General features: G+C 41.5%; 1 protein-coding gene across 11 annotated transcripts in view; it reads right to left on the reverse strand.

Moving 5' to 3' along the window:
* Nucleotides 1-26,579, reverse strand: part of FREM1 (FRAS1 related extracellular matrix 1) — a 100,878-nt gene that overhangs the window by 26,347 nt on the left and 47,952 nt on the right. For 6 of the 11 annotated variants that reach the window (XR_012645657.1, XR_012645658.1, XM_074994916.1 and 3 more), the window contains 9 exons: nucleotides 24,804-24,948; nucleotides 21,597-21,738; nucleotides 19,200-19,395; nucleotides 17,776-18,040; nucleotides 11,851-12,265; nucleotides 9,686-9,887; nucleotides 8,952-9,096; nucleotides 4,436-4,565; nucleotides 2,828-2,900 (listed from right to left, as the gene is read on the reverse strand). Coding sequence is in view for 9 of the 11 variants with exons in the window: in XM_074994916.1 (XP_074851017.1) it covers nucleotides 2,828-2,900; nucleotides 4,436-4,565; nucleotides 8,952-9,096; nucleotides 9,686-9,887; nucleotides 11,851-12,265; nucleotides 17,776-18,040; nucleotides 19,200-19,395; nucleotides 21,597-21,738; nucleotides 24,804-24,948 (1,713 nt within the window). In the remaining 2 variants the exon portion in view is untranslated. Of the gene's footprint in view, nucleotides 1-2,827; nucleotides 2,901-4,435; nucleotides 4,566-8,951; nucleotides 9,097-9,685; nucleotides 9,888-11,850; nucleotides 12,319-17,775; nucleotides 18,041-19,199; nucleotides 19,396-21,596; nucleotides 21,739-24,803; nucleotides 24,949-26,579 lie in introns of those variants that run through there. The other 5 variants (XM_074994923.1, XM_074994922.1, XM_074994918.1 and 2 more) reach the window with 5 other exon arrangements.

Below are 26,579 nucleotides of genomic sequence, written 5' to 3' on the forward strand. Positions count from 1 at the left end.
GCAAAGGACCTTCAAGGGAGAAAGTCTGCAGTGGGAAAAGAAGTAATCCAACATGGAAAGCATGTGGTAGGAAGCTAATTCTGTTCAACAAATGAGAGGTGCTGGCTGGAAAAGAAGGGTGAGAGCTGCTACATCAGGATATCCCACAGCCAGTCTCTACCTGCAGACTTTTATGGAATGCCACTCGTGAACTAAAGCAGGCTTCTCGTCTAGCAGGAACCCCAGAGGAGAAAGACAAGTGTAAAGTGGCCTGCCTCCTTCGGGGTAAATCAAAGTACACTTCTATGCACCAAGTTCAGAGCATCTGCTTCCCAAACTAGGTGGACAGTGGTGGGGAGCATTCACAGTTAGGGGCACTACATTAAAAACACTTTGCCAACCATCTCTAGTTATGTAGGTCTGAAGAATGGTGCTTGAGTGCATCAGCTGATCTTAGGCATTTCGGTGAGAAAAGGTGGCCTCCTAGGTAGTTAAGGCCCGAATCATCTAGGGAATTTGTATACCCAGTCTCAACATTCAGTATGGCATATTTTAACATAAAATAAAAAGTCTAAAAACAAGGTCTTTGGTTTTAAACTGTGACCCAGAGTAGAAGACATCCAACTTTCTGCCAACACTGACACAGAGTGAGCCTCCTTAATACAATATTTTTTATCTTCTCCTGTTGCTGCTATTCTACCCATCTATTCTTCCCTCTCTGTACTGAATACTCAAATCAGCCATTGGGAAAAATCAGTGATTTCAGAAGCATGCTAGGACGTTTAACCTATTGTGTTAATTATTTTATGGACATCCACTCTCCCTGATCTGCCCCCCTCAAAAACAAAATAAAACAAAACCCAAACAGAAGTTTCTTGTGCTTCCCCATTATGCATCAAAGCCATAAGGCAAATGAAAATGAAACATTTCCAGTAAATTTTAATTTGTTGATTAGTCTTTTAACTGAACTGTCTTAAATTTTCCAATGTGATAGTCAGGCAAAGACTAAAGCCCTATGGCATCTCTGTAGCCAAAACACAGCTTGCACTGCCTTTGTCACAACAAAAGCTGAGATTCCAGCTGAGAGATTCCCTGCTGCAGACTCTACATGATTGGGTTGGAATTTGCTTATCACTCCCTCTTATCTTCCATTTTTCAGATGCAGATAAGTGCTTGAACTGTTTTCCCCATGAAACAAGGGCCATTTGGTTAAGGCTAGCACAGAGGATATTTCTTATTTCTTTTTTAATCGTGGTGTCGTTTTATAATTGTAATCTTACTCCTGGCACCGCTGGTATAATCTCAGCGGGCATTTCATGCAGCAGTATGAACACTTGAACTGCATTATCAAAAGGCAAGCTGTAGATGTAGGAAAGGTGAACAGGCACAGTTAGCGCTCACAACCCGGGCCTGCATCTGCAAAGGAGTTTTCTTGCCTAGTTACTCTTTGTATGTGAAAAAGCCAGGTTCTTACAGGAACAGCTCTGAACTCAGTCCACAGAGAGATGGAGTACAGTGATTTTAAGTACTTTGCACCCTCCCGATGCTGGTCTGCTTCACATCTTTGGAGCCTAAAGTTACTGTATGTAACAGCAGCTATATCTGGGATGCCCTGTGGGCTACGTCACGGCTTGGAATCATTATATTATTATTCGCTAAGGGGACCTATGGTTGCTTTCTGCCGTTTCTTGCTGGGGAACCCTCCCCAGCCTGGGCCTTCTGCTTTCAGGGCCTCCTTTACACTGCTATGGTCATTTTACACAGTATAAAGGAATCTGAGAAGGGGAGTAAACCTCACCCTATCTGATACACAAAACCATCCTTTTCAGTATCCAGATAGTCCTGCTTCCCATCTGAATTGGCACTGAAGTGCAACTTTTATGAGTTCTGTTATAAAGGACTCCATTACATTTACTAATGTACTGGTAGCTCAGGTATTGGCTGAACTAAAAATGTGTCCCAAGCTGCAAAATTCAAATCTGGATCTGGACCCAATCTTCAGACATGTTCTTATCTCAAATTTTCGTTTAGCTTTATCTTCAGTCTTAATTTTTTATTGACTATGCTTTTATGGGGAATTAAACACTGCATTACAATGTTATAGTGTTCTCACAGCAGTAATTCAGTACCACATGAAACCAAATCTACATTGTCTCTGCAGTTACATGAGCAGCTTAATGAAGTCAAGAAGTATCTTACACTTTGCGTTTGGAACTACAGTGAGAAATTAATTTCCAGTCATGAAGAAAGTTCAGGTCATTTATCATCTCAGTAGGAGAATGCACCACAGGGATGCTGCGTGGAGCACATCACAAAATTCAAATGGCAAGTAAAAAGTTTGTAGTAATTATATTATTCAGTAGCATTTCTTCCATTTTCGCTATTCACTAAACTACCATCCTGTACTTCTGCAAAGGATAGCAGATAAGCATCTGTCTCTTTAGAAAGAGCATAGTGAAAATTACGTCACCTCAATTCAGGAAATAAATGTGTCTGCTATTTGGAGTTCTCTTCTATACGCTACATCGGAAGCAACTCTTGGCAGTGCCTCCACACAATCTAGTATTCAGACATAAATGATAAAAATGTGAAAGCCCTTAACAAAGCTTCCATTATGCTTGGCAGTAATGGCCAGCTTTGTTGGCAGCCTCAGTGGAGAGGCCAAGGAACTAATGGAGACGGAAATCAGTCCTTTGCATAGTTTGAGTTTAGGGTGCAAAAGATTGCACTGGCAATGACCCTGCTTTACCTTTTCAGCTGATAAGTTAAAAAGCTTTGCTCTCCAGTATGGCACCTTTCACAGTTCATTAACTGATTGTAAAATTAAAATGAATATGCTACCCCATACCTGGATCAAACTGAATGAGCTTAGAGGGAGTCACAGTAAAATCCTTTCCCAATGTAGCTGACACTTCATTAACCTAAGAAGAAATTAAACAGAAGACATCATACAATGGAGAAGCTTGATCTTTCTAACTCCATTTAGTTTATTTAACCAAACCAATGCATTCTAGTATGCTGCAATCTACTATGGATATTCATTGCCATATTCAATCTATGAAGTTGCAAAAGCACACAGTGTTTGCATGGAATACTGTGACATTAAGGTAAGAGAAGAAATAGGAAGAAAAATAAACTTTGCTAGTTTAAACAGGGGAAAAAAAGCCAATTCTGACTTTGCCTTTGGGTTGAAAATCATAATATAAAAGCTTGCTTGTTTATCTTGTACTTTCTCTTCTCAAATCATTAAATCAAAATCAGCAGAATCTGGGGCCATACTTATGGCTGGGACCTTGAAACAGACACAGTAACTCCCTGAAATGCTGCTGCCACTGGATATGTGGCCTGGGTGATTGGAACTGGGGTTAACCTAGCCAGAGTACGAGCATTCCTACAGTCTTCCTGCGTTACTGTGTCTTCATTGTTTCTGTACTCACCTGTGTGGGTCTGGGGTCATATCCCATAGTTCTGAGCACTGATGTGCACTGGGCTTATTTCCCTGTCAATTGCAGAAAAACTGTCTGTCCAGTGGGGGAAGTGTGAAAAGGGTATTCGAGGATTACCACCTCTTCAGAGATTTTACTGACCCTGGTATTCTTGCTGCCAGGTTGATGGGATCTAGCCCATATTAAAACATGGTTTGGGCTTTAAAACACACTCCCAGCTCTGCCAGCAAGTTTGTGTTCAAAGTGGAAATAAGCCTCTGTTTGAAGGGCTGTGTGGCAAAAACCTGAGGAGGAACACAGGCTCACACGTCGATATACCCAGACAGTGCACTGTTACACTCCAGTGTCAGCATTGCTATGGTCCAACATCCAATCTTTCACTACAAGCCTTTGTATTCCTACGTGCAGAGTTATCAATAGACACCATTACCTAGTCAGGGTGGGCATATACACATGCATGCGGAAGCATGGGGAATCATGGCTCTCCGATACTTTTTGCAGGAGGTAGAATTGTGGCATTTCCACCTTGTATTCTTTCTTCTGAGCTTGATTTATCTGCCCTACAAGTGCCATATGCTCAATGCCAACCAGACTATGACCTCAGAGTGTAAACAACCCTATGCATGATATAGAGAAAATCAGCCTGAGATACACCATTATGGTGTCTTGCCCCCACTGAAATCTATGGAAAAAATACCACTGATTTCAGTGAGGATAGGATCAGACTCCATATTTTCAGTTAGGGCTCTTTACTGACATCCATCAGTTTGTAATTCCTGATCCTGCAGTGTTGTAAGCTGCTGAATAAAAACATGCTGGGCTAGCCAGGGAAACTGTGTTAGCTATGCACTAGCAAGAAAATGGTCTTGACAAACATGGCTTGAATCATATGACCTTTTCACTGAGCTAGGGCATGATTACCCGCTTACCAATCCAATCAAACAGCTCATGTAATTATAAGAAGGAGAGTAACTGCCTCAGACCTACCCACATTTTATTTGGAACCTTACCTTCACTTCAGCAAAGGCAGAGTCTATGGCATGCCCTGATCTGGTGATTTTCAAAGGAAACATTCCCACATTCTCACACACCTGGTACTCAGCCTGCTGCATTTCAATTTGAGACCACCTCAGTTCCAGACTGTAGGGGGGGAGGAAAGAAAATCTGCATGAAAAACTCTTTTGCAGTCCACACTGATCCCTCCTGCTGACTATGTTTTCCGTATAGGTGACATTTCTCTCTTGATTGTTGATTGAGTGAATACACATAGTAAGTTTCTGTTTTCAAATCATTGGGTTTGTTTATATGAGTGCAAACTAATTAGAGGTAGGAAAAACAGTCACATAAATTAAAACAAAAAGCAGTTCAGTAGCACTTTAAAGACTAACAAAATAATTTATAAATAAATTTATAAATAAATTATTTTGTTAGTCTTTCAATTATTTTGTTAGTCTTTAAAGTGCTACCGGACTGCTTTTTTGTTTTGATAGTATATCGACTAGCCTGTCTCCCTCTCTGTTACTATTACACAAATTAAGAATTCCAGCGGAGTCTTTACCTATGCAGCAAACCAAATGTCAACATCTCCTCAGGGTCAAATCCTATTCCAACTGGAAATTGTGCCATAAACTTCAGTGGGACCAAGATTTGATTGTAAGATTTGTTTGGCTTAGCCCAACACTGTCTCCTTCCTGATTTAACATAAGGCCATTTTTTTCTTCCCTCCATTTAGGTTTATTTTACTGTAACTCTACAGTCGTCTCCCTCTTCCTTCCTATTGTTCTGCCTGTATCTAGGCCCCACATCCACTCAGCATGTCCCACTCCTTTGATCCCCCTTTTCCCACAGGCAAATCTGGCTGCCTTTCAGACCAGTCCCCAGAAACTGCTAAATGCAAACTTTGTATACTATGCCTCCCAGAATAACTTAGTAGGGAAGCGGGCTTAGCTCACTGTAGCATCACAAGCTGAGAATGGTGGTGGAGAAGAACATGGGAAGAGACCAGGTGTAACGTTAGCTGGGGGAACTGCTGGAAATGGTTTCACATCACTGACTTAAAGGATAAAAACTGGTATAATAAATGTAGGCCTTGAAGAAGAGCAATGAGACCTTTGCAAAGTTTTGTGGAGCACTGGGAACTCCTGGATCCATTGGGGTGTACTCTGAAACCTCAGTGTCAATTACCCATCATTCATACATTGAGCTCTTCTTTGATAATGTCTTTACACCTTACTGTATCTGATGTGATTTCCCGAGTATCACTCTTGTCCCTCAGGGGTTATCTGCAATGGGTAACTGACTGGCATAGCTACAGCACAAACTCTATTCTGACATAGCTGTTCTGGAATAACTCCCTCATGGGATCACTCAGTTCCAAAGTAAAGATGATTTTATTTTATCCAGAATAAAATTACTTTTATTACAGAATTCAGTGCCCATATAGGAGAGTTATTTTGGAATAAGTAAATTATACCAGAACAGATACAGCGCAATAAATATTTTTCTACAGCTATACCAGGATATCCTCCCAGTGTACAGAAGGCTTAAGTTTCAGGGCATTGTAAAACATACTGTACAGCACTAAGAATAGCTGTGGCCACACTCGTCCCCTCCTTGGGATGGGGGGTGTTAATGAGGGATTTTGGAAGATGCTAATGAGGCGCTGGCATCAGTATGCAGTGCCTTATTAACATAGTGCCAGTTGTGCACGATTTGAAAGTGCCACTTTTGAAATGCACGCTGCCCATGTAGCCGGGGGCCTTTCAAAAGGACCCTCTGATTTCGAAAGCCCCTTCTTTCCATTTGGGTTTGGGAAGAAGAGGCTTTTGAAATCAGACAGTCCTTTTGAAAGGCCCTTGGCTACACGGGCAGAGTGCATTTCGAAAGCGGCACTTTCAAATAGCATGGTTAACGTTATGCTAATGAGGCACTGCGTATTCATATCAGTGTCTCACTAGCATCTTCTGAAATCCCTCATTAACGTGCCCCCTCCAAAAGGAGGGAGCTAGTGTAGACACAGCCAATAAGAATAGTGCCCTCTCAGCCTATCCACATTTCTGAGATGTCCATTGTCTGAGCCTGTAGCAATTCAGCATCATACAAATAAGTGTCTGTGGTTTCATTGAAATAATATGGTCTTTCAAGTCACCACAGTTTTTTGAGTGTGCAGTCATTGGATTGCACATTCACATAAGTCCAACATCACCATTTCAGTGCAGTGTTAAATTTGGAGTTTTTCATTAAAAACAAATGCCTTGATGCCCTAGGCAAACTCTAGTTTAGTTAATTACCAGACCTTTTAACTCCCTAAAATTCCCCCTGGATTTTGAATGTGAGAAGCTGTTATTTTTCAACTTCTTTCTTCGTAAAAAATGTTGTGCATTGGTGCTGACATATAATAGTTCCCAGATTCCTTCCCAGAGTGGAGTGAAGCAAAATGGCGGGTAGGTGGTCTTTAAATACTTAGTGAAATTGAATATGTATAAAAATAATTAATCTTTCAGAATGTATAAATACTATCACAAAGTGCTTAAGATAGCCATATTCACTTGAGGTTGTCTACAGAGACATCTATTGACTTGGTCCGGTACTGCAGTAACTTCAACCCCAACTATTGATGCCTTCTCTTACTATTCCATGGTGAACCCTATTCAGATAGCTCTTGTGACATCAAGCATTTCTCTTTTCCCTTCTTTTTTTCCTCCGTCGGGCCTGGCATGTAGATACCAAAAGTAGCACATGTAGGACATCCCTGGCCATCTTTCTTACACACTTCAAATTAAATAAGATGGCTGAACACACAGTCAAATTTTCAGAAATAAAATAGAAACATTTCTAGCCAAATAGAATTTTGCTCATTGAGGACTTTATCTGCCCCATTGCACAGGAACACAGAAAATTAATCTGAATTAACTGAAAGCACGAATGTAAACTACATTAGTTAAATTGCATTAAACCCATGTATGGGCACTCTGATCTAGAAGAAATATAGTCTTGATTCATTTTAGTTTAATTTACTTCCAAAGTGATGCTGTCCCCTTCACTGGTTATTGTGATCAGAGAGTATTTTATCTGAAATGAGGAAAAAAATGAATTGATTCCCCAGTGTGATACCAATTAATACATGCATATTGGCTTCACGGGATTTATCACAATCTAAAGTGAAACTTCAGTGGATGTCGGTTAAAATGTTGGCAGCACATGATTGGTTCCAGCTTTATCTCTCTTCCATGTACCATGCAAAATATAGCCCATACAGTTTTTATTACTAGATATTTACTATTTGTTGTTTTGGAAAGGCCATTGCTCTCAGCACAGACCTAGAGCGACCTCCATCTGCAAGAGGATGTATGTGAAGTGGACAACACTGTCCAAGGCAGTATTTACATTTATGGGCCTTTTTTTCATTTACATTAAGGCCCTTTTATACCGCTGTAAAGAGGCAATGTAAAGGCGAAAATAAGAGAGTGTGAGTGTGAGTGTGGTCATGTAGGCTACATCTACACTTACTGGAGATCAACCCCTCTGGTTCAATCTTCCAGGGTGCCATTTCGTGCGTCAAATGGCATATTCCAGGGTCAACGTTGACCCCAGAACTACTCCTGAGAAACATGGTATTAAGGAAGTTCAACGGGAGGAGCACTCCCGTCGACCTTCTGCCATGAAGACAGGCATGGAAGTCAATGGCTGCAAAGTCGATTTTTGGTATTCAATTGGAGAACCAAAAAATGTGTCGCAGCCGTCGACCTTCAAGGTGAGTCTAGGCACAGCCATACTGTAAAAAATGTGGCATTTGATTGAAAACTGATCCTTTGTATTTCTTCGGTCTAATAGCTTCCTCATTCTTCTATAGTCACTTATAGAGAATATCTCATAAGAACATAAGAATGGCCATACTGGGTCAGACCAAAGGTCCATCCAGCCCAGTATCCCGTCTGCTGACAGTGGCCAATGCCAGGTGCCCCAGAGAAGGAGAACAGAAGACAATGATCAAGTGATTTATCTCCTGCCATCCATCTCCTGCCCTTGTACTGAAGGCTAGGGCACCATACTTTACCCCTGGCTAATAGCTATTTATGGACCTAACCTGCAAAAATATATCGAGCTCTTTTTTAAACCCTAATAGAGTCCTGGCCTTCACAGCCTCCTCCGGCAAGGAGTTCCACAGGTTCACTGTGCGCTGTGTGAAGAAAAATTTCCTTTTATTAGTTTTGAACCTACTACCCATCAATTTTATTTGGTGTCCCCTAGTTCTTGTATTATGCGAAAAGGTAAAATAAAAATAATTTTTCTATATTCACTTTCTCCACACCATTCATGATTTTATACACCTCTATATCTCTTTACTCTTTTACTCAGAGTTTCTTGAAACAAGGATGCAATGTGAACCTGAGAAACTGTATCCACATTTTTTTTTCTCAGCTTCAAACCCACCATTGGTGGATTTGACTTAAGGCAGAAAGCAGTCCCAGTGCGCAAGGTGGGCACAATGTATTGAACTGTTTAGAATACAAAACTCTAAGTTACGTTTGGGGGGCAGCAGAGTTTCCAGTGGGATCTGTGACTTGAAACTCCAAACTGTCAGAATTCACCTTCCAGGATGGATTGATGACATACAGTAGGGTTTTGCCATTTAAATCCTTTTGGCTGAACCCTTCCTGGATAAATCCACCTGGGAAAGAGGGGAAATAGTAAAATAAATGAAAATCCAGCTAACCAAGAGTTAAGAAAAACCACATGGTTTGAATTTACTATTATAGAACCTGCGCTCTGTTAACTCCTAATATACTGTAATGTTGTGTACATAGATTTTCCAGAAATCCACCCTTATCCCTGCAGTGCCATTGCACTATTTACTAAAACCTCTCACAATTAGAGAACTCCCAGGTGACATCACAATGAATGACCTGAGTACAGATTAGTTTACTTTGTTCACCATTGATTATTGTTTTATCTCCCACTAAGATTATAACACATTTGTGATAACATCAGGTCTTTGCTTCAGGATTCATTTGCAAAATGAAGCCGCTTGAGTAGTAGCTACAAAGTATGTTACCAAGGTATTTAAGAATCCATTACTGACTTGTATTTGAATACTGGTACTGGAAACATCTTATATCCCAGCCTCCCAAAGAAGTCTGGACGCACAGTTCAATTTGTCCTAGCACAGTTACAGGAGCCTATATGTAGATGGGGCACATGGTTTGAAATCTGCCCCAGCATGTTGCAAGATGCTTTTGTGCATCATAGAACAACAATACCTGTTGTTATATTTTCCAGGTAGCCATAACGAGGACCTCGTAAAATCTTAAAAATGACCTGGTCCTCTTCTGTATCAGGGTCATATGCCTTCAAGGACCTGGAAGTAATGTAAATACCATAATTGCCATTTTTCAGAAGCTCCACATCCGAAGAACAACGAAGGTGAACAATTTTCGGTGCAGTTTTGTCCAAATGGTCCACCTGCATCAAAATTAAAAACAACAAATGTGCTTTTGTTTCACAGAATCAGACCTTACCCTTCACTTAACAATTTTTAAAATTGAGAACACAGGTACCAAAATAAATCTGAATCAAGGCTTTGGTAATCTGACTCACTGACCTGGTCAATATATCATCCACCATCTGAGCTACTTTCACATCTCCATCCCGAACCATATCTGACTTGCACTTCTGCTGCCAAAATCCAACGGGGGTTCCTGCTCCATCTACAACCCAATATCTTCCCACAGAACTACTTTCCTCATCCCCATCCATGTTCTAGCTTTCATGTGAACAGGAATTATGAGGACCAGAAATTCATTTGCTAAATCTGTACTTTGAAATTTCTCATGCTTTGCTCTACAAAGCAGTCTGGGTCAGTTAATGCTAACACATGCCAAAAAATACAAGAATTTAAAGTAGTTTAACCACTTATTTAACTTCTGCCTTAACCTCAACAGTATTATATGGGCTTAATGCTGACACAGGTGAGAACTCTTAAAGGTGAGAGAAACCAGAGATCAAAGGAAAGATCACAATAGCTGCGTCTACACGTGCACACTACTTCGAAGTAGCGGCACCAACTTCGAAATAGCGCCCATCGCGTCTACACGCGTCGGGCGCTATTTCGAAGTTAACTTTGACGTTAGGCGGCGAGACGTCGAAGTCGCTAACCTCATGAGGAGATAGGAATAGCGCCCTACTTCGACGTTCAACGTCGAAGTAGGGACCGTGTAGACGATCCGCGTCCCGCAACGTCGAAATTGCTGGGTCCTCCATGGCGGCCATCAGCTGGGGGGTTGAGAGATGCTCTCTCTCCAGCCCCTGCGGGGCTCTATGGTCACCGTGGGCAGCAGCCCTTAGCCCAGGGCTTCTGGCTGCTTCTGCGGCAGCTGGGGATCTATGCTGCAGGCACAGGGTCTGCAACCAGTTGTCAGCTCTGTGTATCTTGTGTTGTTTAGTGCAACTGTGTCTGGGAGGGGCCCTTTAAGGGAGCGGCTGGCTGTTGAGTCTGCCCTGTGACCCTGTCTGCAGCTGTGCCTGGCATCCCTATTTCGATGTGTGCTACTTTGACGTGTAGACGTTCCCTCGCAGCGCCTATTTCGATGTTGGGCTGAGCAACGTCGAAGTTGAACATCGACGTTGCCGGCCCTGGAGGACGTGTAGACGTTATTCATCGAAATAGACTATTTCGATGTCGCAACATCGAAATAAGCTATTTCGATGTTGGCTGCACGTGTAGACGTAGCCAATATAGAAAAGAGGAACTAGGTCTGGTTAATGGGAGGCAACTGAAAAAGATTCAGAATTCATGGCCAGGGAAGGATGGAAATCCAGCTTGCAAGCTTGTGAGAACAGAGGACTCCCTAATGGAGCAGAATTGTATGAAAGGCTCTGGTTCAGCACTAGGGCAGGGCTAAGGTTCGAATAAATTTGTGTAAGAGTTGTAAAATGTACATTCTGCCATGGGACAATCATAAACTATCAAGTTAAGTATCTTCTTCTGTATATGGCCCATGACAGATACATTAGACCTTCTAACACCATCCAGCTATACCCCGTACAGCTTTTTGTACAACAGACCTTTGAGGAAAATATGGGATTTCACCCTCAATGTAGCTGGGGTTAACTCTGGGGCCTTAACCCTTGAGGACTGAAAACTCTTGTTGTATTCATCTCAACTTAGTGTAACAAAGATGGTATTTTTCCTATTCTTATGTCTAATTCATTTTGAAATATTTACTCCAGTAACACATAGGGCAATGAGTTCCATTATTTGATTATCTTTTAGCTCATCCCTACCAGTTCAGTTCTAAACTGTTGAGTCCCTCAAACTGAGCAGCAAGTAAGCTCTAGCACTATCCCCATTGGAGCCATTACTTTTACACTATTAACCTAGTAATTTTATTCATAGTTTTTAAACAGTTCTCCTGGCCATACATACCTGAATGGTGAATGTCACCGGCTCCATTTCCACCTTCCCATCTACAATGAAGCCTACATTAGTCCTGTCTGTTGCAATAAATGTAAACCTGTCAATCTGGGAATTCCCTCCTCCATGTTTATATGCCATGTCCATGTTGTCCACATCTTGCTGGGTGAAATTGTGCTGTAGCAGCATCGCTCCTCGGTAGCACAGATGGCCGTATTGAGGGAGCTGTGCCAAGAGGAAAGTGAGGTTCTTGGAGGAAGTGTCTGGGTCTGAAAGCTGCAGGACATCAGAAGAAATGAGTGCCATAGTGCCTTCCATTAATCTTAACCCCTTGTTCCTAGACACCATGGGCAAAGCTTGGTCCACTGTCTCCAAAGTGATCTTGAATGTTCCATGTTTAGTCTTCAGTCCATTGCTGATGACAAATCTGGCAAAGAGAGGCAAGGCAGCCTTCAACATGTGTTCTTGATTCACCATCTACTGAAATGAAATGATAATACACACCTTTACACATGCCTTGCAGTGACTCTGAAACACACATCAAAAACTGGGTCACTGGCAGTATCTTTTTCTGTCTTCCTTTTGACTCAAACCCAGACCAAAGGGGAGATTGGTACACAATGGAGGGTGTATCTACCTCACAGTTTTTCAATGCATGAACTGCATACCGTTCACCAGGAAGACTCTCAATTGTGAAAAACTTCATTCAACTATTTTTGTCATTACCTGATTGGCAAAGGCATCTCCCCAGTTAAGCAGTTCAGCCCTCAAGTGGCTTGATAGCTTGGTAGTATGGCTCTCTCCCAGAGGTCCTGAGCCCAAATCCCAGAGGATGATAGTTTGCACTAACGATTACACTAACCAGATTCGTTTTGCAAAGAACTGTTCTCTGGGCTGATTAATTTTCTGTACTCCTGCTCCACCTCCCAAAGTATACTGCACTTTGTGTGCATGCATGATCATGCTTACAAGTGTAAATTAACAACTTATATTTCAAGCATAACTACAGGTGCATTCCCAACTACCTGCTCTTTCCTCTCTGCCCTGGGTTGCCATATTACGTTAGCCAAGTACAGAATAAATCAATCTCGTGATAATTTGTCTCACCTTGATCCGGAGGTTCAGAGGCTTGTAAATTGAACAGTGGGATTAAAAGAACCAAATGTTCAGAACTAGGATTGCAGTGGTTTACCTTGTTTATAAATGACCTTCATCATGGAAATGACTTGCAGTATTATGCAGGCTGTCCAACTAATACCCTTCACTGCTTATGTCAATGTCCAATGATTAGGGGCTGACCAACTTGTAAGCAGGCACTATGCCATCTGACAGATGGGAATGAATATAGGCAGGCCAGAGACTATATAGGAGTTAGAAGTAGTATGTTTACTGAGGGCAATATTCCCAGCAGGGGACACAGAGGCAGCTGTCTGTACTGACCTGAGGTTTTTGTGCCAATGGTAAAGGGGATGTTCTATTCATAATATAGATGGATCTGATATACTTCTGAAATAATAACACCGAATAAGTACAAAAGTGGTTTCATGGTTATGCAAGTCCATTTTTGGCCTCAGAGACAAGAAAAGTACAGCTGAGGGGCACAAATTGACATAGAAACCTTTTGGTGATCGTCCTGGAAGGGGGCCTGAAAAATCATTGACACCAATATTTACCAACAACATTTAGGAAGAACAGTTCATGTGCACAAAAAATTAGTCCAGAATCTTCTACGGGAAACTGGACAGGATCTGGGACCATATCAGATATATTAAATAAGGCAGAAAATGATGATGCTGATGTAACCTGGTCTGGCAGATAGTGAAGTAGGCTGTGTCCAAGCAGTAGTTATTTCTACACTTTTCCTTTTTCTACACTTCCAGTTTTTGCTTATTTCAGATTTCCTGCTGCTCTCTTTTCCCCCTCAGGAATAAAGAGCAGCCAACGTTCTCATCACTCTGATGAAATCTGGGGGAGAACTCTCAGGTTTAGTTCAAAGGACATGTCACATGGTTTGACTTCACCATTACCAAAGTTTTATGCTTTCTGCAGTTGCATGGCAATAGAGTTGGCTGCAGAAGCTGCCATCTGTCATGGCAGTTAAAAGATAAAAATGGAATCATAAATAGAGCCAGCTCATTACAAAATCGAGCCAGCGTGTCAAAATGGAGGACATTAGCATGTTCCTTTAGCATCCTGCTGCCAGCATCTGATGTCAGGTTGCTAATCATTTGAAGTCATCTGTCCAAACAAGCATTGCCAAATCTTTCTTCCAGGCCAGCAGCACCAAACAATGCAGGAAAAGATTATTACTGAAGAAAGTACTTTAGTGGAAGGCAAAAATCCGATCATTTAACCGCCCCCAGACACACCTCATATAATTAATGTTACCATTCCTTGTTGAAAAAAATAATCTGCTGCAGTATTTATATCCCTATACACAGCCAATTCTTTGCCAAATTATAACAGAAAGGACCATAAATTATAGTGATTCAAACTGACATATTTATTAAAATACCACCATCTTACATTCAGTAGGCCAGCCCTTCTACTCCACCAGTCCAGACAGAAAACTACGAGCTTGTCTACATGCAGAGTTGCACCAGTTTAACTGAAGATGTCATTTTAAAATTATTTAATTAAGCCAGTGCAAAAGCATATGAACATTTATTTTAGTTTAAACTTGATCTATTTCAGTTCATCTTAAGATAGCTAAGAACAGGTTTGAACTAAACTGAAAAGCCTATGTCTACACTAGGAACTAACTTCGAAGTTAAGCACTACATCAAAGTAGCCATCAGAGAGTCTATGCACATTTTCCCTTCAAAATTAACTTTGAAGTAGGGAGCCCAACTTCAAAGTCCTTACTCCATGCCCAGGAATGCAGTAGTGCCCTACTTTGAAGTAGGGTGTGTGTAGATGCTCAACTTCAAAGCTGCTTTTTGTAACTTTGTAATTTTTGTAGTGTAGACACAGCCAAACTGAAATAACTGGGTCCACATGATGTTGGCACCAGTCTAACAAACAGTGCAAATTTCTATACAACACCATAGTGCTTCATAACTGTAACAAAACTTCACAAAGCCACAGAAGTTAACACATGCTCACTCACTGGTATTCTTTTATGGAAATAGGCAATCAGGAGGCAACTCTTGCTGCTAGAGATAGTTGAAAATCAGAATGTCCACTTCTTAGGACATTCAAATATTTCACTGTTTGCTTTTGTTTCAAATTGGGACAAAAGGCCAAAATATCATTTTTTGCTGTATTAAAAGTTCAGATAACTTTGATCCAGAAATGTCTGAACATTTCATTTCAGCTAGGTTCAGTGTTGAACTATGCCTGTCACAGAGTCACACAGGACCTTTCCATGGGGCAAGCTTCCTCACTATTCTACTTCTCCCAGGAAACACTGTAGTCAGAAAAGTTCTGCGAGGCATTGCAACAGTTTGGCCACACAAGGGATGACTTATCATAGGTGATATGGTCCATATTGGGAGCATTAGCCCTTACAGGAGAATGGGGACATGGGGGCAACTAAACTACAGCTGTCATGAGGCATCATAGAAGCTCAGGCAAATTAACATAGAACTGACCCAAAATCAAAATGTTTTTGTTTGGTTCCACAAACTAAAATATTTTGATCTTGATAAACCAAAATGAAATACTTCATTTGATTCTTCCCCAAAGGAAAACCTACAAATGTTGGAAAAAATTGAAAATTTCCTGTGAAAAATGTGAATATTACAGAAATCCCATTTTCTGTGCAAAACAAAACAAAACCCCAACATGGACAATTCTCAGCCTGCTCTCCTCAAAGCTTGTCACTATTTCTTCCAGAAGATTATCTGCATTTTAATCAGCCTAACCCCTTCTCTCCCCAGAAGGCTGTGTGCAGTAGAGAACTTCTCTATAGTTATATTCTTCTGTTTTATGGCCTTTGGGGGTAAATTATGAAAACCATTAGGACATTCGTCTTCAGATACGTTGTTTTCACAAAGTACCAATCTTCTTCTGGCCTGTGTGGCTGGCTCAATACCTGAACCCAGAACTTCCATGTAACAGTGCATTTGATTCTCACTAGACTGCCCAACCAGCTCTAAAGGTGGCAAACTTTTGTTTGCAAATTCTGTTGTATTTATTGTCTTGTCTTGTGGAACCAGAGGAGGTTAATGCTCATCAGCATGTGAAAGAATCACTATAGAATTAAAAAATCTGGTGATAGAATTAATGTCACTGAAGATTTTTAAACAGTGTATTGTACATCACAAGAGTGCAGGGCACGAGCTATGTATATCACACAATACATTACTGATCATCATGAACACTACTCTTCCTCCATATAATACCATTGACAAAAAGAAGGTTGAGGCAGAAGTTAGTTAAGTGGTTAAACTGCATGACACACCCAGTTTTCTCCAAGGAATGGCTGTAACAAGAGCAATGAAAGAACTAAGTCTGTATCAAGAAACTGGAACCCAAATTCTCTGTGGAAAATGAGAGTCCACATGAGCGCTGACACCAGTATGAAAGAAATTGGGTGTGATGCCATGCAATTAAGCACCTGGTGCTAAAAATGACACAACTAAAGCTGGTGTCCTAAAACGTATACTAATGGGTCAGATCCTCAGCTGTAGCTCTCGAAATCAGTGCAGTTATGTGACCAGCTGAGGATCTGGACAACAGAGATATTTTATGAGAGGCTCACTAAAGTCTTATCTACACTACTAAGTTTTGTCAACAGGACTTATGTCAACATCCAAAAGTTGACAAAAAACAAATATCACCAGGCACCAGTTCTGTTGATAAAACAAACAGAGGTGTCTAACTGGTTCTTTGTTGGCAATGAAGGGAGGAGGAAAGAAACAAAAGTCTGTCGTAGGAGCGTTTTGTCACATAAACTGGGCCTTTTTTCCACCCAAAGTCTCATTGTATTGTTTTGTCGACAAAAGCAATTTTTGATGACAATAATTGATAGTTTAGACAAAGCTGAAGAGAACTGCATATAAGGCAGAGTAAGGAGAGGGCTCCTTGTTTCTTAGGAAGACAAGGGAACTGGAAAGGAACAAACGATGTATGATGTTACTATTAAAATCAATTAAACATTTGATATATGTCCTGAGAGGATTTTGGGGTGGTGTACCAACAAGGTATTGGAATATATATGACAGAAAATGGCAAATGGCCATTATATTGGTCTTAGCCACAGACTGGTAACTATAACAGCATTGGAAGGACAGTGTGTGAGTGTGCACGTGTGTATTTTTGTATCACGTTTAAATAAATGTAGGGTATTGTGTTTTACCCTGGAAAAGATCCCACATGCTTCTTATAAGCATAATACAGAATAAAAGGAATACCATTCTTCATCATCTGCAGTCCTGGGGTTCTTTGCCCTTTTCAGTAATATGAGAATGTACTGCTTCATATGGAGGGTGGTGTTGAACATTGAAAGATAAATTAAATAATTAAATACCTTTTTACAAGGGATTATAAAGAACATGCATTTGGAAAAAAAAACAAAACAAAAACATGTGGTACTGAAGGAATGTGCCTCCCATCTCTGTCTCCTCCCTACTGGCATTTTAAAACTGAGCCCATTGTTATAATTAACAAGGAAAACTTTATAGTTAAAGGTGAAATTCCAGAAGGGATGTCATTGAAGCCCCGTCTCCTCATTAAATTGTTATTGGCCATGCAGATTTGTATATTATACCAATATTTGAACCATTATAGGCAGATGAATACAGCCCATAATCTTATTTCATGGTTTTAGAGACTGTGTATTCATGAGACAGTGTCACCGAAGACTAAAGTCAAGATAGATGAATTGCCTTTTGTCCTATAAACATTGTCTATATGCTGCTAGCATCATCATCACTACCATCAGTTTTGTTATTAGCCAAAGTAACAAACAAGAAGGAATTCTTCAGAGCTTACCTGAACAGATCTTGCAGAGCGGATGCCTTGCTACTGTGGACATAGCAGACTGCCTGACCTGCTACATCCAGTTGGCTGAAACTTGCAATTGGGACTCCAGGATAGCTGACATACTCTATCTGTCCATACTGAGGTGGAGAGGTTATCACATAAAGAAGCTCTTCTGGTTTGTCAGTTCCATCAATTGCAAGGAGAACATCAGTTGTCAAGTAACCTTTATCCCCCTTAGATACCCTAAGCGGCCTTACAAAAACAGCAATGTCCCCTGCAAGATACACGATACCAAGACAGAAGTGTCATATTGATATCTGTATTTCTCTCTGAGCTATAGTTATAACTTTCTACTTAATGTAGGTACATGAATTCATGTTTTTAAATAGTGTCACTTTTGTCAAGGATAAATCCACAATACAGGTAACATCTTTTGTACTACTAATGCAATGATGGATTAGTATACAATGGTTATAATACAAAACTGGAAGTCAGAAATCCTGAACTGTAATCCCAGTTTTGCTATTTTCATAACATGCTTTGGAGAAATTACTTACCATTTTTCTGCACCTTGGTTGACCCTTGTACAAAATGAGCATACTACCCACTTTACCAAGATATGGTCAGCCTAGTTTAATCTGCACTAGAAGACCCCAGATGTTGCCCAGGATGGGGGCCAGGTTGGGTTGGGGGGCACACCCCTCCCTAAGTTTTCTCCACAGGGGCTGAGCCAGGCCCTTTGGTTTCTCCCTGGGGGCGGAGAAGAGGCTGCACAGGCCATGCACTGACAACTGCTCCAAGAGGCCAGGATGACAGGGGCCATGCTACCAGCCAGCAACTGATCACAGGGGCACTTGCTATCCTTCTGCGGTTACTCATGAGTACAACTGACTCCAGTACTTGCTGTCCTTCTATGGTCTTGATTGAGTATTACTGTCTCTTCTCTCCCTTTGTGCTTGATACAAAACAATCATATCCCAGGCATGTCCCATTATCCTGGCACAACCAAACCCTGACCTTGCTTTAAGCTGTGATAAGATGGGTACCTAATCTGATGGTATTAGCTTTTGCTGTTTAGGAAGAGTGCTTGAACAAATGGATTCACAGATGAACAAACACATTTCTAAAATATACAGGAACATTTATACGGGATTTGGGGGTCCTATGAGGTGAAGGATAAAGTATTAACTGGAGGCACAACTTTTTGAAATCTTAGGAAGCCTTCTTCAAAAATCATTAATTAGACCCAATTTCACAATGAGTTCCATGTGAGCAGGTACTACTGCGGACATGGAGGCCCCGTGAAGATAATTAGACCCTGTTCGTTGAAGGGGAAGGCCTAACAGTGAATCATAAATGAACAGTTTATTTTTTTCTGATCGCCTTGGTGTAAGAATTAGTCATGGTAGAATGCAAATTAGTCAGATCTTTACCTTTTGCCATATCCTTGATAGTTACGTAGCAGTCTAGTGGTGGTGATCTGTTGTCTCCATCCCACAGATGAAATGTGAAGCTGTCGTGGTTCCCAGATCCCATAGCTCCTGTGTGCACATATCTCACAAGGTTCATATCTATTTCCTCCTGGGTGCAGTTCATATCAGTTTGTAGAGTCACCCAGTCCCCACCCACCTAAAAAGAATAAAAACTGTCAGCAACCTGACATCATTCCATAAGTTTTCTCAAGTTAACTTTGCTCAGTTAGGAGACATAGCTCAGTTATCTACACCATTGCCAATGATAGCCTAGCTGTATTTCCCTTTCACACTTTACACCTCCTTCCTAATAAGAAATTTCAGTGGCAGGAGCTGGCAGGAGCTTGGCAGCTAAGTAGCCAGAAAGAGCTGGGCTAAAACAGATGTTAAGAACCAAACAGAGCTCCCTGATAGGACGTATTTCCTCATACTCAGCCTACGTTTTCCATTTCCTAATTTCATCCCATTACTCCTAGTTTTGCTCAGGCCCAAAGCCAGCAGGCATAAGTGAGGAACCTGAGGGGAGTTAGAGAGATTCTGGGAGAATTAGGGAACCATGGGCTCCTTCCCTGGAAAAATTTGAAATGTCAGAGGCAATTTCCTGCATTTCAGAAGAGTTCAAGATATTTAACACAGCTGTGCTATGCGGTATTGAGCAAGAGTTGTGTCCCAGTATAACATGCTGCTGGAACAAATGATGTTAAAATAACACTAGGCTCCCACTTCCAACATCTGTGTACAGAACCAAGTGCCACTTAACTCACAGAATCATGATACCTGGAATAAAACATCCAATTTGGTACATAAATTAAAAAGAAGAGGTTACCATTTCTGCCTTACTTTTGTTTGATTTTTTACCTTTCCTCAATAATTATCTTCCATCCTGTCTCTCTAATTTTTTCCTGTTCCTTCCTTCTCTCTCCTTACAGGTTGAAGACTTCTGACCTGATACTCTCTTGTCCAGCAACATCCATGGTCCAGCAGGGCACAGATGCTGCTGGATTAGAGAGTTCCTGGGCCAGAGAGCCCCAGCTGTTGGCTGGTTGTGGGGCCAGGAGTGGAGCCCTACCAGTAGGGTGGTGGCAAGGAGCCCTGCCTACAGCCCTGCAGTGATGGGGCACCCGGCTGGAGCCAAAGAGACCCACTGGCAGCCCCACTGCAGGGAGTCTGGCAGTGGGGGCAGGGAGCCTACAGGCCTGCTGTGGGTAGCCAGCTGGTGGGCTGGCAAGTAGGAGCCACACTGGCAGCCCCACAGCAGGGAGCCTGGCTGGCAAGGAGTCCTGCCAGGAGTGGAGCCCCCTCCCAGGCAGCCTGGGGGAAGGGGAGTAAAGTGGCAGCCAGGAAGAGAGCCCAGCCAGCAGGCTGGTGGCCCTCCAGGAGAGTCCAGACACCTGACCACCCCGGTCCAGAAAATTCTTTTTTCAGGACCACTCCAGTCCTGAGGATGCCAGACCAGGGAGGTACAACTTGTAACACTTATTTTCTGACCTTCCCTTTTCCCCCTAGTTACTGTCTTCTTATCTGATAGGTTCTCTTCTACATCGCTGGGGAGAGTATCTTTTGCACTGTCTCCTTCTACTCTCTTCCAGGTCCCTGAAATATCTCCACACCCTCTGGCCCTGGGATTGTTTGTTACCCCCATTTGGTCTAGCTCAGTGGTGGGCAACCTCTGGCCCATGGGCTGTGCGCAGCCTATCGTTCTATGTGTGGCCCATGAGACATTTTGTTTAGAGTACCCACCCGCAGGACTGCCAGGTTCTGCCAGTGTAGGTTTTTTTTCCTACCACTATTATGACTATTACTAAAGTGACAGGCATGTAAAGCAAGGGCATGGGAAGTGTGCTGATTGTACCCACACTGACTGAGAGCTATGCGCTCCCCCTGCATCTAATCCAAACGCTGCCATTGTTCAGTTAGCACCCAGCCAATTCTAGCTGTGCAAGCACAGTTAGCAGAAGTATCTACCCCGGGAGACCATCTTGTTTACAGCCATCTTGCAGCCCATTGAGATGAAGGAGGGCCACTCAAGTGGCCTGCTCACTAGCCTTGGTTTCCCATCACTGGTCTAGCTCTTCTCTCTCCACTTCTCATTGGGTTTCTTCCCCTTTGTATTATCCACTTTCAACCCATCCACTTTCAATCCTGAGACCTCTGCTTCATCTGACCCGAGACTCCCAACTCTATTATCAAAACCTCTGATTAAGGCTCGTACATGGTTCCGCTACCCAAGTCAACCAGCCATAGCAGTGTATTCCAAAACATGAATGACATTCAGGATAAAGAAGAATAAGCTTCTTTTTGTTCTAACACGAGGGAGTTGTTTGCTTGCTTGCTTTTTGTTAAAACACAAAGACTAACCTTGAGCTGAAGCAGCCCATATTCTGGAATTCTTTCAAACAAATAGTAAATTCTCTCTCTGGGGGTGTCTTTATCTTCAGCTGACAGAACAGCACTAGAAATTATCCGGGTTTCACCCATGTTCACCTCTATTTCATTCTTCCTGGGGAAAAAAAACCCTCATACACTGATATGAAAACAGAAAAGTAACCTTTCCAACAAGTGAGACCACTGCCAGGAAATGGATTACTCAGACGCTGACAGCAATAACAACTGCAGATTGAATGACTAGAGGAGAACACATTTATCTGCAAAACAGCAAGCAGAGAAGACTGGTTTCTCATAACAACAGCAAAAAGCAAAAACAACAAAAGAGATTAGAAGCAACTTTGGAATTAACAAGAATCAATTCTGTCTGCCCCCTCCACAATGATTTCATTACATGGGTTGACTGAGAGAGGCAACATGAACAAGGTGTTCATGTAGCTATTATATGCCATACGAATATGTGCTCTATTGGCCCCTGTAGGTGACTTAATGCATTGGTTGTTCAGTCGTTGGTTGGCAGCTCCCTGAAAATGAGCTTTCGCTAGGAACAGAGACCCATTCTGCTGGTTGCCTACACTTCCCTAATCAGACTTTCCATTGGCCCTCTACGATCAAATCACTGAGAGGCTTTGTTTACCACGTTTTGCTCATTGGCAGCCCCGACTCCCATGGCACAAGAAAACACAGAGTCAGGCAAGAAGGAAGTCCCCAGATCCTTTAAAATTCCCAACAAGAATTCTTCCAGACTAATTCCCAGTCTCCCTCTCCATTTCCTTCCTTTCAGCTAATACTTGCATCCTAGTTCTCCCTTCACGTAATTTTACTATTATTACTATTATTAAATATTACTTGTCTACAGGTTACACAAACTATATATGAGGCACTGACCAGAGATAAGTTAAGACACAATCACTGTGCCAAAGAGCCTACAATCTAAGACGACAAGCAACATACAAAGAGATTAGAAGATGGGTTATAAACAGAGCTGTTATAGGTACATTTAAAAAATATTAAATGTCATCTGAACCCAACTGTTCATGTACTTAGCAAGAACTAAAACAAAAAGCAGTCAAGTAGCACTTTAAATAGTTTATTAGGTGAGCTTTTGTTTTGTTCACCTTTTGTTTATTGTAAAGGATTTTGATCAAGTGGTTCCTCAGTTTCTTACAGAGCATGTTGCATAGATGTTCACTGTAGTCAGTGTAGGACGTTGATTGTAATGGGTTTTTCACTGTCAGTCCCTTGGGTACAATCTCCATTTTCTTGCATTTGGAGAGAAAGATGATGTCTGTCTGGATCTGGGCAAGTTTTTTCATGTAGTTGATGGATCTCCATTCCAAACGGCTAAATGTAGTGCCTTGCATGTTGAATAGTAACAGAGAGGAAGCTGTGCTAGTCTATACACTACCAAAACAAAAAGCAGTCAAGTAGCACTTTAAAGACTAGCAAAATAGTTTATTAGGTGAGCTTTTGAAAGCTTTTGAAAATTTATTTTGCTAATAAACTATTTTGCTAGTCTTTAAAGTGCTACTTGACTGCTTATTGTTTTGATAGTGTATAGACTAGCACAGCTTCCTCTCTGTTACTACTTAGCAAGAATTAGTTGGCTAATTCTTTCTGGTGTCAGAGTAGAGGGTCTTTAAAAGAGGCTTTGGGGTAGAGGAGAAACGCAGAGGCTTTACATTTAAGGAAAGTGTTCCACACAGCAGGGCTAAACAGAAGAAGGTACTGTACAAACTTGATTGTGCAGTACTCATAGTGATTCAGAGCCTGTTAGATCAGGAACAGCCTGTCAATTCTTTTCAAATCTGCTCACCTTACCAAGTGCATGCCATGTGCAGGCTATTAGAGAATGGGACTAAAGTGGGAAGGAAAGATGATCCAAAACCAAAGGGTGAGCAAGATTTCCCACTAGGGATGACTAATTATAAGATCTAATCACTGCCTGTCAAGACAGCAGCACGGTTACTGGGCACATCAGAGCGCAGAACATGAAATATACTTAGTCTGCAGAAACCTCCATAACTTACTCCAAAGGGAAAGAATGGAAAACGATGAACTGAACTTTATCCAAACAAGAAAAATATCAAGGGGTATTTAATCAGTAACTAAGATTACATCATTTCATTTACTAATGTACAAATTGTACCCTGCATTCTAAGCTATGGTTACTACTCTTGCTATTGCGTGCTATATACCTCTTTGTGAGTATGTAATTGTAAAATTAACTTTCATATTCCTTGTTTATCTCTGGGTTAATGAAGATGCACATTCTTAAAATCAATGCCTCTGTGTACAGCAAAAAGGTCTAGCAGTTAGAAATACTGTTTCCAATAACTATCTGCAGTTAAAAGGATGAAACTTTTCACAGAGGGATCATATCAGCGGAATATTTTCCCCACTCTCCTAGTCAAAATAAAAAGAGATATATGCTTAAATGCAATTTAATTTGTTTACTTGTAAAAGATCAGGAATCAGAGTGAAACATCAGTCATGTGTGTTCCTTCTTTCGGCATCACCCTGAGTCCAACTCATTTGTAAATCACAGTTTTGATGAGGGGGGAGGAAGTTAATTCAGCCCTTGTTTGGAAGATAAATTATGACTGCAAGAGAATATTTTTAGAAAATGTAATTGACTATGATGCTCAGGGCTTACTCAGTAACTGTCTAGAGCCTTTTAGTGGTGAAGAGTGATCTCAGATGATAGGGAAGGACTAGGCTCTCTGTTAATCCCCAGATCCTATGCAATTTTCACAGGGTTAGCTGATGTATACCAGTGGCCAGAAGAAAGAAATGGCTAATGTCAATCCTAATGTATGTGTGGCCAGCAGAGGGAGCATAAAGATCAGAGTTGATTTTGAATAATACTTTAACTAAGGTCTGACAGACAAAATGTTTTTGTGCCTACATATATATCGCAACAGCCTTTTTATAATTAATTAAGAAACCAACATGAAAACAAACTTTGTAATTTAGGGTTTTTTTTTTGTTTTGTTATTTTCAGGAATGCTCTCATTAAAGCATCCTAGGGTGGTATAGGCAGGAACATCCATGTTAGAATTAGTCTCTGGCTGTTTATGGAAGAATAGCCCCATTAATCTTCATTTTGCTGTTTTGATCACTATTGAATCATTTCATCTGAACACATCCCACAATTTGGGGTAGGAACATGTGGCTTACTTGCTCAGCATTGGTTTCTCATCATTAACTGGGATGACCTTTACCAGAATGGTTCTGAAGACTTTATGTTTCCCATCTGACAGCTGGAGTGTAAAATCATCAGTGAGGTTTTCAGAGTCATCATGCATGTACACCAGCCTCATTCCTGTCGGGGGGAGGGAGGGAGGAAGAGAGAAAATAAAATTTGTCTCCTTCATAATCTATTTCACGACATGTCCCTCTGCCTCCATCCTCCTCCTGCTCTCCCCAGCCCACCATGTCTTCTGGTTATGGCCAGTTTATTTCAGCAAGCACAGGAGAAGCCAAGTAAGCAGAAGCTGTCCATCGATGTACCAGCAATACAAAGAAAGCAGCATGACAAAACCACTTTGTTTGGAACAGGTACATTTTTTCCCTCCCCTCCCATCCACCCAAACTAAAGTTTCTACATGACTGGGGTAAGTGCTGCACTTCAGGAAGGCAGAGGGGGCTCCAGTCAGGTGTACCAGGATGCTTCTTGCTCTTTTTCTCCTTCCTCTCCCTCTCAGAGAACAAGAGGAAAGTACACAGCTTGTGTCATTTATCCCTCTGCCCTCTCCTCAGCCAGGAGTGAGAGGAATGCATGCAATCTGTGTACTTTCCCCTCACTCCTGGGTAATTAGGGGAAAGGGAAAAAGAAAAAAATAGTGTCCCACTACACACAGCTGTAGCCCCCCCGCAACCCCATCCCTGGCCTTCCCAAAATGGAGCCCGTGGACTAGGGGTTGGGGGGACAAGATGCTTCGACATCACACTGTGTGTCTTAACTGATCCTTAGGGAGGAAGGCTGCCATTGTGGTTGAGTCAGTAGCTGGGGGATCCAGGAGATCTGGTTTCCGTTCCTGTCTATGACACAGACGTTCTTCATGACCTTGGGCAAGTTATTTTATCTCTCTGTGCCTCAGTTCGCAGTCTGGAAAAGCATGATAATATACTTCCTTTCTCCTATTGTATCTGTCTTATCAACTGAGACTGTATGTTCTACAGGACAGGAACTGTCATGTTCATCCCCTGCTTAACACAATGGGGACTCAATTTCAGTTGCACCTCTAGTTGCCACCAGAATACAAATGAATGACAACCAGACCCCATATGTGAATACTCAAATTTTAGAGACTTAATTTTAAAAAAATTAATTTTAAAAAAATAAAAAAAAAAAACTTGGGCTATTTCCTCTCTAAATGGCACATTGAAGAAATTAGCAGAATGGATAGAGTTTACATATTTATGTCACTAGCACTGCACTTGATTTAACTTCCACAAAACTTTCTTTTACACTGATGTAAACTGTTGTTTTTGAAATGTCCTTATATTTTCTTAGAGAAAAATCTGATCTATCATTTTCTGAATTTATGCCAGTCTCATATGCACATGACTAAAGGGATTAAAGGGGGTTAAATAAGCAAAATTAATCCAGTACATTTAAAAACACAAACAAACCAGGACTGCATAAAGTTACCTGTTAAACCCAGATTTGTTTTCATGTACTTGAACAAGCTGTTTTCCCCTATACCATACTCATTTCACATGGCGGAGGCCCCTAATTTAAGCTGGACAAAGCTGTCCATTCTTCAATGACTAGCACTCAAGAACTAGTTTGGATGGATGGACAAGAGGAACTGCTGTAGGAACTTGCCATTTACTAGTCCATATGCAAACAAACTTCCCAAAGTTGGTTTCCAGATTACCTACTAGAATGGCCACTAGGCAGCTAGACAAAAGAGGACACAGAGATAATACTGCAGTTCTCTGCAGCGG

This window comes from Carettochelys insculpta, chromosome 5, assembly GCF_033958435.1.
Source record: "Carettochelys insculpta isolate YL-2023 chromosome 5, ASM3395843v1, whole genome shotgun sequence".
In the NCBI taxonomy this organism is placed as follows: domain Eukaryota; kingdom Metazoa; phylum Chordata; order Testudines; family Carettochelyidae; genus Carettochelys; species Carettochelys insculpta.